The sequence below is a fragment of the Pecten maximus genome, chromosome 3 (assembly GCF_902652985.1).
Source record: "Pecten maximus chromosome 3, xPecMax1.1, whole genome shotgun sequence".
Classification (NCBI taxonomy): Eukaryota; Metazoa; Mollusca; class Bivalvia; order Pectinida; family Pectinidae; genus Pecten; species Pecten maximus.
Genome location: NC_047017.1, coordinates 30,933,620 through 30,947,259, shown reverse-complemented (window position 1 = coordinate 30,947,259; position 13,640 = coordinate 30,933,620). Strand labels below are relative to the sequence as shown.

General features: G+C 39.0%; 1 protein-coding gene across 1 annotated transcript in view; it reads right to left on the bottom strand.

The window, feature by feature from the left end:
* The window catches only part of LOC117323887, a 45,538-nt gene that overhangs the window by 9,357 nt on the left and 22,541 nt on the right, over positions 1-13,640 (bottom strand). Inside the window, 8 exon segments of the mRNA XM_033879391.1 lie at positions 421-499; positions 2,006-2,341; positions 2,344-4,425; positions 4,897-4,988; positions 6,509-6,693; positions 6,941-7,117; positions 8,011-8,167; positions 11,912-12,018. Coding sequence (XP_033735282.1) covers positions 421-499; positions 2,006-2,341; positions 2,344-4,425; positions 4,897-4,988; positions 6,509-6,693; positions 6,941-7,117; positions 8,011-8,167; positions 11,912-12,018 — 3,215 coding nt within the window.

Genomic DNA, 13,640 nt, shown 5'->3' with positions numbered 1-13,640 from the left:
TATTAACCTGTAGTCACAGATATACACATATTAACCTGTAGTCACACATACACATATTAACCTGTAGTCACACATATACACATATTGACCTGTAGTCATAGATATACACATATTAACCTGTAGTCACAGATATACACATATTAACCTGTAGTCACAGATATACATATTAACCTGTAGTCACAGATATACATACATTATGTTTAATTTCATAAAATAATCATCAGCAACCCTATAATATATATGCACATCAAAGATGCATTTCAATAGAATTAGTAGGAAATGTTGGTTCTAACATTGATTAAGAGTTCGTTAGAACAGCAGTGTTGTAAGAAACTTGGATATGAATTCATTCTAGGAAAAACAGCAAGACAACATGGCCCATGACATTATAACATAGGAACCAGGACACATGATACTTACTTAGTGATGTAGTCTCGTATCCGTGTCTCAGGATGTTGACTTTTGGACTTATGGGATTTTGAAGCCGTATGGGCGTGTGCTATAAATACAGATATGAAATAAAAGTAATGTATAAAATACTGACGTAGACGTTCTGTGTACAATTGATACTGTAGCATACCGATCACCAGAACTTGTTACAGACATTCACAGTCATTTAGGTGTGAAAAAATGAAAAAGAAAATCGCCTTTATTTATCTTCGTTTACATGGCTAACAAGCAACATAAGCTCTGTAGAGCTTTTATTACGACACCACTCAGGGAACAAATATTGTGTTGAATGTTGGAGGAAAACCCACCAGGGGAAAACCAAAGTGCCATCGTTGGGGAAACATCGAGCTCAACAAACATCATCCCGTGCCACCAGTGTGGCTTGAACCCATGTTGTAGGGGGGAGTGGCCTGAAGCTCACGCATGACTGCACTGACGACCGTCAGTGCATAAGTGATCACGGCTACCGAGACACCTGTGACATTCTGATGATGTTCTGCTTCATTTAACATGCAGATTTGTAATAACCCTATCAAAACTAATGCTGCCACCTGTTAGAGTACACTACAGCAGTAGACGTTTTTGTCGGTAGTTAGTTGGGTAGTTAGAGCATCGTGTTGTGAGAAGATAACATTGATAAAAACATTAACAGTAATCTATATTTCTAAAGTAAGATATTAACAAACCATCAGATTTTCATTTACCATGACAGACATAATATACATACATATTACCTACTAATGATTATCAGTAATTAATTGAATAATGTTGATGACTGATATGAACTATGGCCTTATAGTTGACCTTTGAAATGTTGATAATAGTAGGTGACCAATATGTTGACAGACAGTACATATTATTTCGATTATCAAAATATATATATAAAGATCCACAAAGGAATGAAAAGTGTGCAAAAATAATGATAAATGATTTAGGATAAAATATGTTCTACATGATGATAAACAATTATGGCACTTTGTTTCGGATAACTGCTCAGATAACCAATATCAATCTTGGCTAGGCCTTGTCAATACTGGTTATATTCACTCCATAAATCACATTGATCGAAACAAAGTGCCACAACTGTTTCATTACATTTTATATCAACACCAGAGCACAGAAAGCAAGGTATGATGACTGCTATTAAATTGCATCTTATTCCCTAGATCATAAATACTGCATCTTTGATAAAACATCATATTGCACTCTCGTACAACTTAGCAGACATGTGTTCGACAAATTTGATTGGCTGAAATAACCTGTCATTACAGAACACTCCCACAAGCATGCAACACCATGTTTCATCATTGTCGCAGAGTGTGATTAGATGTTAAATAAAATAACATGTGATCGGGTGTAGACCAATCAGAGTGTGATTAGATGTTAAATAGAATAACATGTGTTCGGGTGTAGACCAATCAGAGTGTGATTAGATGTTAAATAGAATAACATGTGTTCGGGTGTAGACCAATCAGCATTTGATACAAAACTGAAAATGTAATAATTAATGTGATGGTTGCCATGGTTTATGACCAGTACCATATTGTCACCCTACCTTTTGAAGGCTTTGGTTGTGTCACACTGTGGAATGTGTTAGTTGTTGTAGATGCCTCAGACTGATCATCTCTTTCGTGGCTCTCCCTGGCTTTCCGCCTCTCGCTTCCCATGCCTGGCACTAGGTGGTGTTCACCAACGTGACTGGGACATGGGACATCCGGCAGGGGTGGAGGCTGTATAACAGGGGGCTGGGGCGTATCACAGATATCCTCCTCCTCCTCCTCCATTAACGTGGAACTCGAGATCACACTGTCTCTCACACTTGACACAGGGCGGAACTTCTGGCTATCAGTTCGCCATGCCTGTATACGTTCATTTACATCCATAGGAGGCACCATTTTGGATTATTAGTTTTTATCAATAAAGACTCAAAGAAGTTATTTCCCCATGGTTTACAGAATTCAGTGCCCGTGCTGGTTTGTGAACGTGCAGAGGGGGGAGCATACTGATTTGTTAGATTGTCGTACTCCGATAGAACACGATGATAGTTTTTCATTGGCATCACAGGGATAGGTTTCACAGTCAATGAGGGGTTGTCATTAGAAATGATATCCTCCATAGTAGAGTATTCTGACTGACAGGAGCGCACAGACACTTGTTTTTGATACACTGGGAATTTCCTAAGCGTTTGAGTGACCTGCTCCTCGGGGTCATACGCTATACCATCCATCATCATTTCAGGAACCACATTTTTCCGTTTCCCTGTGTCACTAACACTTTGGTCATCACACTGAATAGTTTCCAGTTTCTTCACAACCTCATTAACGTTATCCCTACTTAACACAGATAAATTTGACATACTTTTCTTTTTTCCCTTTCCCTTTTTGTTGTTCTGTTTGCCACCACTAGGTGGCAGTTTATACATGGCAGGATTTATTGCAGGTTTATTAGCACCAAACTGATTAAAGCTAAAGTGTTCACTATCCTCCTCAGTGCGAGGTGAGAAAATTGTCTCCAATTTTGGATTGTGAGACATGCCTAACACTTTTCGTGATTGCACATTTGCACCCATAGCTGGTGCTGATCTACGTCGTTGTCTCGGTGTCTGTTTCTGGTCCGGTATGTGACCAGGATCTAGGGCATCAAAAGGCTCTGCATACACTGGACTTTTGACGCCTGATGTAACAGATGAAGCAGCACTACTGTTGCCTTGGAGATGAAGAGATGGAGGTTTGTACTTGGGAATGGGACTCGTCTGAGTCTGAACAGATGCCTTTGGTCGGTCTATAACTTGTTCAGACATTGCTCGGAATCCCCCGAAGTCTACCTGCATCGGCACACTGAGATTGCTCTGCTTATTGGATTCATCAAGACTGACAGCGCGGAGCATGCGACGTTTAGGAATGACCTTGGCCACATTAGAACCACCAGCACCTGTTCCATTACCCAGGTCATTCTGTGATAAATTGTACATTATGTTTTTGTGACCATGCTGTGGCTTCTGTACAGGCACATTGTTTAGATTGTCCGTCTGATGGAACTTTGTGTAGTCATCAGTTTGTATAGATACACATGACACTGGAGTATTTGGTTCAGATCCTTTCACAGAATTCACAGGAGTATTAATCACTGAACATTTTACAGATGGCACAGGGGTGGGAGCTGTGGAATTCTTCCAAATATCTTCATAATCACTCATTTTATCTGACAGGTTGCTTTTGAAATATTGATTCTCAGGGAGTTGGAGCAGATCTAGAGAGGTGGTACAGTACAGGTTTGATTTGCGTGGCGCGGGTTTGGGGTGTGTATGTGACAGTGGTGACTCCTCCCGGTAGTTATAGTCTATGGAGTTGAGAGAGGAGGAGCTACCCGGTGTATGGGGAGTGAGTGAGCGACTACTACCACCACACCGATCACACACTTTACCACTGTCTGTAAGACTAGACCCAGACGGGGAGTCTTCACGCACAGGTCGACTAATCACTGGAAATATCCTCTCAGACGAAGGCGTTCTCTCATGATCACTGTGAGATACATCAGACGACTGTCGTATAGGAGCTGTGTAACTCTGGCCAGACGAAGATCGTTCATGAACCACTACTACCCCTAACTGAGAACCTAAATCAGATGAAGTCCTATCATGACCTGAAGAACTCTTGTCCTGGCTGAGATTGGAGTGTCTATGGTGGTCAGAGTGGGAATACTGCTTGTCATTGAGATATTCACGTGAACTGCCACTAGACTGACTGGAGACAGTACGAGAGTTACGACGATGTGTGTTGGGGAAGTGTTGTAGAGACTGGGCGGTGTAGGGCCTCAGGGCCACATGACCTGATGCCTCTGGACCCACAACAGTTCCCTGTATGTTGATTGGTTCACTGGTGGACTTGTGGAGCATCACAGTATGTACCCTTGTCCCACAATTCTCCTGTAGGCTGGCGTTAGAGCCTTTGTCAAACCTGTATGATGTCCAGAAGTCTGCAAGTAGAGAAACAATCATATAATACCATATGATTCAATTTTAATACTATAAAGAATCTAGCATCATTCTGTATTGTTATTGTTAACTACAAGCTAGCAAAAAATGATCATTCTGTCAAAACATGAAATGTGTGAAAATACACCTCATTTCAGAAGATAAGTATAAAAATTTATCTCACTACATTTTCTGCATATGTACGGTATCATAAAAACGGGACATTTTCCATGCCAACTCTCTAAAAGTAAGGCGGCAATGGAAAACTATATATGTATGACAAAGTTTAAACATGATAATTATTAAGTTGAGCAGTGATTTGTAGTACTGGAAATATAATTAAGTTCCTTACAAATTGTTTGGTTTGGGTTTGTGTTGATTAACATTCTATCAACAGAAAAGATCATTATTACAAATTGTACCAAAATCATTGATTATTGTAGTTTACTATACTAGAAATGAGTATGGCATACCTTGACCCAGGTAGGAGAGTGAGTTGAGTTCCTGTAGTGTACGAGCGCGCATGATGGTGGGAGGTAGCGTCAACACATGTGGAAGCTCTTCCCTGTAACAAACCAGAAATAGTGAAATTCTCTGTAACCCTGCCATCACAATCCCAGAGGTCAGTCAACCAACTTCATTCCTCAAAGGATAATCCAGCAAACCCCTTTCCCAGACGACTATCCAGTCTATCCCATTCCCAAAAGACAATTCAGCCTAGCCATTCCTAGAAGACAATTCAGCCTACCACGTTCCCAGAAGACAACCAGCCTACCTTGTTCCCAAAAGACAATCCAGCCATCCCTGCCACCAAAGGATAATCTAGCCTGCCTTCCTGGCAAAGTGTCAACAGAACTCTAGTATTTTATAAAGAAATAGCTAATCTACCTTCTGAAACACTTTTGTACAACCAAGTAAGTGGCAAATGGATTATAAACTAGAACCTAAAGGTAAAGGCTAATTTAACCCCGAACCCCTAATCCTGATCTATCTCCTAACCCCCATCCCACATCAAAATATATACATACATATCAAAAGAAATCACCAAATAGGCAACTCCTCGGGAAAATTATGGGAAAAAAAAAAATGCAAGCCCAACACTACTTTCTGCAATGATTACATTACCAAGTCTTAAAAGTGTTTGAAAATTTATACATGGAGATATGGATAGAAGGGGGATAACTCCCAGAAAAATTATCAACATATAAAATGAAAAATAAAATGCAACTGCTCAGATATCTTTAATAAGATTCATCAGTTTGGAAATGTATATACAAGATTTATCTTTACCCAAACATTACATTTAACGATGCATATACAAGCGTCATTGCAACGTTTCAAGACCCACTGGTCTCTTTGTCAAGCTCTGACTGACTGTGTGTGTGCGAAAATCATGTTTACCTGTATTTCTATGTGACAAACATCTATCGACATATAGTGTATATACACACTGTAACAAATAGAATACTGCCCACAGGATGACAGACACAGAGAAGAAAAACATATCAAAGATGCCCAAAATCGCTGACAGTCGACTGGCCACTCTGACTGTTTGATGAACAAAGCATTGTTTCCAGTTGATGTGAATTAACCAGTTTTCTACCACAATACCCTGTGTTATTCAACTCTCAGACCATCAGTTAATCATTACAGCTGTTGATTAACAATCTGTTTATACCACACGTGGTATAAACTCTGTACGCATTTCGATTGGCTAACACGGTGAACTTTGACTCAAGCTGCAATTGTTATTGACGTCATCAATAATCTAATGACGTCACATCATCGGGTCCCGGACGTCACCGGTACACTTTATTTGCATACGCGAAATTATACTTGGCCACGTTTCCCTTTGATTCAAGCCGGTATTATTGTGGTAGAAACAGGTCACACGACTCAAAATTGTTGGATATGGAATTTATTTCAAACTCGTAAGTTATTTTTTAAAAGTTGCAAAAAACACTCGCTAAAGCTCGTGTCTTTTGTAACTTTTAAAAAATAACTTACTTGTGTGAAATAAATTCCATATCCAACAAGCACTCGTTGTGTAACCTCTATTTCACCTCCAAAATGACGAAGACTTACATGTTCTGGTGGTAGAAAGCAAGCAGGTTGGCCACATTACAGAAGTAGTGGTGTGAGCCTTGTAGCTGTAATCCGTTCTCTGTTGACATGATCAGGTAGTGATCCACATTGGCTATCCCTTTCTCTGGGAACTGTACACTGAGGGCCAGGGTCTGAGGCTGGCTAGACTTCCTCAGGATAAAGTTCTGAAGTAAACATTAGTGTATATAAACTAAATCTGTAGTGTCATTAATATCACTTATAGATTTAACACATGTATCCCTAAAACAATACATTTCGAAAATAAATCACCAGAAGAAACAAGGGAGTTTGACATTTTTTTAAAATCTTATAACCACTGGATGAAAATAAGAAGCACATCATCAATGTTTCATGAGAGTTTTTCCTCATACTGTACCCAGATCCCACCTGTAGTACACAAGTCACACTCACCCCAGGGTCGCGGTCCTTCAGTAAGTGGACAGCTCCGGACCGTCCTACATCTGAGAGGTACCATATCGCATGTGTCTTAGTGAGACGCTCCACAAAGGAGATGTTACGTCCCTCTGAACCACAAGAGTCGCTTCCTGAAGTCTGGGCCCTCTCTGGATACGTAGGGATCTCCAATCCCTAGATAAAACATTATCAAAATCAGCAATGTTATAAAATTCATCAAGGTCATCTATCAGGTCAGTTCATAAAATATCAATAACCAAAATTAGTTAAGTCAGAAAATTCAACAAATCAACCAAGTCATATGTCACACACAAAAGTATATGTATGATAATATGATTTCAGAGGTCTAAATCTCCATTGGCCCTCCACTTCACCACATTCCTACCATGATGTCCTGGACTGGTGATACATTGACATGTATTACAGACCATACTCCACTCTCCCCTATAAATGGTTTGATTTTGAAGAGAAGAGACCTCCCTGACTCATCTCCCAGTGTGTCATAACACTGTGATAGTTCGGTGGACAATTGTTAAGTGAATTAAATGGGTCAAGAGCATGACACTAATGTAATTTTTAGATCGTAAGTAAGGACACAAACCACTGTAATGTCAGTGTCTGCTGAATATGATTCAAACCTTTATCCTAATTGTTAGTTATGGTGAAGAACGTTGGTTCATCACTTACAATTGGTTTATTTGGTTTGGTTTATTTTGTTTAACATCCCATCAACAATCAAGATCATTTAAGGACGTGCCAGGTTTAGGAGGTGGAAGAAAGCCAGGCTGAGAGTACCCGCAGACAAACCACTGGCCTATGGTCAGTACCTGGCAGCTGCCCCACATAGGTTTCGAACTCGCATCCCAGAGGTGGAGGGCTAGTGATAAAGTGTCGGAACACCTTAACCACTCAGCCATCGCGGCCCCATCACTTACAACCTATTCCTAACGTTAGAAATAAGTAACATGTACAACTTACTAACTGGTTGTATCACTTACTACCTATTCTGATACTAAAATTTGATTACAACTAACTATAAACAGTGTACCTTAGTATATATATCATACCTTGTTGTTGAGGCCAAACACATCCAAGTGAGCAGATTTGAGTGAGTCACTTCGAGTCTTCTGCTCACTGGAGTAGCTGTCTGTTGACGCCAATGTTCCGAAGGCGCTGTCCTCTCCAAGACCAGGACTACCGTCTGTGTATGTCTGTTGAGTCTTCCTATTAATAGTTTTGTCAAAAAAAAGTCATTAACTTTTATACATATAAATACTTAAATAAGAATTGTGAAGGAAAGTCACAAGCCTTTTTGGATAGAAATAGATTTAATTATGAAATGTATGCTATAAAACATGAAATATTTGTAGTTATTTTGTGGCTATTTAGACTTTAACCATATAAAGTAGTAACTACGGTAATAATTTATTGATTTTTTATGATTCCTTACCAAAAACATTGAACATCTATGCCCAACATGTCACACCATACAAGGTCATCAAATGAAGTAATTTAACGACAGTTCCTCAGATACTCCGCAGTTGTATATCAACACGAATTACCAATATATCATTGTAATCATTAGTATGACAGGTAATATTGGATTAGGCTTGGAAAATTTATACAAATATGACCAAATATTTACTTAGTATTCTGTTTGTCTAGTGCATTTAAAGTCTAGGAAGACAATTTCAATAAAATAATCGCTGGTAGGCTGTGCAATAGACAGCTTAAAGAGACTAATGTACACTGTATGACTAAATGAGAGATATCCCACACAGCACTCCTCACAAAATTTCTTTTTAAATATTTCCTAAAAAGGAAGACTATAAAGATTATAAGTGAAATCCAAAGTCCATCCTACACCCTGTACCCACATTTCAGTAAATAAAATCTACATAAACCTATGAAAAATATTTTGCCAACTTCTTTATTCCTGTTTAAAAGATTTGTGAAGGTCGATCGGTACATTTATTTACAGGTAAAACTATATATATCTGTTTGGTATCTGGCTGTTAACCCGCTGTGGCCCATTAATGAGCTGTGTTGACTATACCAGTGTCACACAGTACAATACCGCTGTACATGTCACACACAATACTTTTGTCCTCCAAGTTTTTGGTACGTTATGGTAATGAATACATGTATATTTGTACTAAATTTGTAGTCATTTGAATACCTCCCCCAGTATAGTATGGATTGTGTAGTACACATACGGTACACAGGACCTGGGAGTCAAATACGATTCCCAGCTGAAATCAGATTCCTGCTAAACTATCACCGTCATGATACCATCTACTGTGAAATACTTCTCATTTGTTTGAAAACAAAAGAAATATCATGTACATTGTGGCTGGTCGGTTAGACGCCAGTCTTGGTACAGCAAGGAGTCTGCCTTGTCCCGCCTACAGGCTTTGGTCGGTGACCCTCGGCAATACCGATGTGGCCTCCGACACACGACCCACACAATAGCTTAAACACTCATAACAACACTAGATAATAGCAGCTTAAGTGTCCGTATTAGTCACACTGTACCAAATGTAGTAAATGCTACTGTATAAAACAGGTGTCCCATCTACCGATTCAGTGATCCATCATCTCACTGTCCCCATTTACTAATCACATATCCATCCCTAAATCTCATTGCACCAATTTACCAGATTCTGATTTGTCCCTAAATCTCATCATCCCAAGTTACTAGTATCTTTTTAGTTAATGGTCTCTCATCCATCCCTAATCTCAACGTCCTGAGTTACCAATGTCTTCTCTGTCCCCAAACTATCATGGCCCCAATTTACCAGTCGTTCATCCATCCCCAAATCTCATCGTCCTGAACTACCAATGTCTTCTCTGTCCCCAAACTATCATGGCCCCAATTTACCAGTCGTTCATCCATCCCCAAATCTCATCGTCCTCAACTACCAATGTCTTCTCTGTCCCCAAACTATCATGGCCCCAATTTACCAGTCGTTCATCCATCCTCAAATCTCATCTTCCTCAACTACCAATGTCTTCTCTGTCCCCAAACTATCATGGCCCCAATTTACCAGTCGTTCATCCATCCCCAAATCTCATCGTCCTGATCGAGTTACTTTCCCAAATTACCAGTATTTCATTCGTCCCAAATCTCATCATCCTGAGTACCACTTGCTACCAGTCTCTCATCTCATACAACATAACAGCAGCAAATCAGAATTAAAGTCTTAAGAGACAGAAGTGTATAGATTATCAGTAAAGACAGGGAGCCGCAAACATCTAAATATGTGTGGACACACTTTTATCATTTACGGATTGTAAAGTCTACCTGTAATTCTAATGGCCTGAGGAACAGTCAACATTAAACAAATATATTACATAATTAACTGTATGCTGCTTGATCCAGGCATGGTGACAAATATATTTTTATTGAAGTTTATATCGTTAGAAAATATAATTCGTCAGAGTCAGGTCGAGTCTGACACATGGGTTCTTATGACATCACTGATATACATGTATTCTGTATCCAAGTGAATTCAAGCGTGAATTAAAATACATAGACATATGATGGAACACCGACTGACTTAGGCCTCAACTACATCAACATAAGTACATTTTTATTTAAACATCTTAAGACAATACCAGAGTTAATTGTGCTTAATAAGTAAAGAAACAATTGATGCATACATTTGAGGTTATGTAGGCAGGAAAATCCTCAACAAAATACTTTAACACAGAAAGATACCATCAGCCAATAAAAACATCACATGTCAAGCAGATATAATTTTGTTTGATCTGGTCACCACAATAATTTGGTTCTGTCCATCATTTTGAGACTGTCGGCCTCAAACAGGCGTCATCTTACATCTAACCGGAACCACCTTACAGTATTACTAACAGGAACTAGAAGGCAGTCGTGGTTGTCTAGACGATGAGGGACGTGACAGGAGAAATAAAACATGTCAATAATCTACTTTTATTGACATGTGACTGCTGACCTGAAGTAATATACACATAGGTACACAGGGATAGATAATCTACACCTTACTCGGCCTACAACTCAGCTTAGATGTCGTTACAAATTGATATATAAACGAAATAAACTCATAAAAATGATAAAAAACGGAAGCAGGTATCTTAAGTTACAGGTAGTTTGGAAATGTACTTTTAAGTTTAGGTGTTCTAATGTGGTTGACAGGACAATTTATCCCACGTAATTCATACCAGAGTACATGTTTTTTAATTTGTGTTTTGTGACGTAAAATGAAGTATAAAATGTCTTGGGGATTGTGCGAATACCATACACACATTTTCATTTTTGTACAAATTAAAAAACTGTATAATATAGATGGAAGTACAGAAATGTTCTACCCTCCATGGTTTGGGTAGAAGTAAGGTATCTAGTGATCAATTAATCTGTACAGAGGAAGGAATACCGAGGACAGTTTTCAGTCTGTACACTCTCACACAGAAAACTGGGACCTTGGGTACCAGGTCAACATCTGTACAGAGGAAGGAATACAGAGGACAGTTTTCTGTACACTCTCACACAGAAAACTGGGACCTTGGGTACCAGGTCAACATCTGTACAGAGGAAGGAATACCGAGGACAGTTTTCTGTCCGTACAAGTCTCACACAGAAAACTGGAATCTTGTGTACCAGATCAACATCTGTACAGAGGAAGGAATACAGAGGACAGTTTTCTGTCCGTACACTCTCACACAGAAAACTTGGACCTTGGGTACCAGGTCAACATCTGTACAGAGGAAGGAATATAGAGGACAGTTTTCTGTCCGTACAAGTCTCACACAGAAAACTGGAATCTTGTGTACCAGGTCAACATCTGTACAGAGAGGAATACAGAGGACAGTTTTCTGTACACTCTCACACAGAAAACTGGGACCTTGGGTACCATATCAACATCTGTACAGAGGAAGGAATACAGAGGAAGGAATACAGAGGACAGTTTTCTGTATACACACAATACATACACAAATGACTGGAACTTGGTGTTGTTACTCCTTGTCTCAGGGTAGGGGTAAAGGTCACACATCTCATCTAACAGCAGGTCCAGGTCATTGGCAATGTTATTCAGCATCTAAAATTAGAAACACAAAACTTATAAAGATTCCTGTAAACATATTTAACCTTTGTAAGCTTACTACTTTTTTTCTTTCTGTTATTTTGGCTTTTTTTCTTTCTGTTATTTTTGTACCATAAATCTTCTTATCTAACAGCCATAGCCCCTCTTTTCATCCTCCTTTTCTTACATCCATTATGCTCATATTCTAATTATAATTCCTAACTACCATATTTTGTCTTGTTATTTGCTCAGGGGGCAACATATCAATTTTAACTTAATCAAGAAATTTAGGAAAATGAAATAAATTTCATAGATTTGTTACTGAACTGCAACACATATGGATGGGCTTGATAAAACCTCATGTATATGTAAAGATGTCCTTCTTTATACTGTCACAGAACCAGGAACATAAAGCAGTCCTTCATTATACTGTCATAGAAATAGGAACATAAAGCAGTCCTTCATTATACTGTCATAGCATCAGGAACATAAAGCAGTCCTTCATTATACTGTCACAGAACCAGCAACATAAAGCAGTCCTTTATTATACTGTCACAGAACCAGGAACATATAGCAGTCCTTCATTATACTGTCACAGAACCAGGAACATATAGCAGTCCTTTATTATACTGTCACAGAACCAGGAACATATAGCAGTCCTTTATTATACTGTCACAGAACCAGCAACATAAAGCAGTCCTTCATTATACTGTCACAGAACTAGGAACGTAAAGCAGTCCTTCATTATACTGTCACACAACCAGGAACATAAATCAGTCCTTCATTTATTATATAATACTGTCACAAAATCAGGAACATAAAGCAGTCATTCATTTATTATATAATACTGTCACAGAATCAGGAACATAAAGCAGTCCTTCATTATACTGTCATAGCATCAGGAACGTAAATCAGTCCTTTATTATACTGTCACAGAACCAGGCACATAAAGCAGTCCTTCATTATACTGTCACAGAACCAGCAACATAAAGCAGTCCTTCATTATACTGTCACACAAACAAGAAACATAAAGTAGTCCTTCATTATACTGTCACAGAACCAGGAACATAAGGCAGTCCTTCATTATACTGTCACAGAACCAGGAACATAAAGCAGTCCTTCATTATACTGTCACAGAACCAGGAACATAAAGCAGTCCTTCATTATACTGTCACAGAACCAGGAACATAAAGCAGTCCTTCATTATACTGTCACACAACCAGGCACATATAGCAGTCCTCCATTATACTGTCACAGAACCAGCAACATAAGGCAGTCCTTCATTATACTGTCACACAACCAGCAACATAAAGCAGTCCTCCATTATACTGTCACACAACCAGGCACATATAGCAGTCCTTCATTATACTGTCACACAAACAGGAACATAAAGCAGTCCTTCATTATACTGTCACACAACCAGGCACATATAGCAGTCCTTCATTATACTGTCACAGAACCAGCAACATAAAGCAGTCCTTCATTATACTGTCACACAACCAGCAACATAAAGCAGTCCTCCATTATACTGTCACACAACCAGGCACATATAGCAGTCCTTCATTATACTGTCACACAAACAGGAACATAAAGCAGTCCTTCATTATACTGTCACACAACCAGGCACATATAGCAGT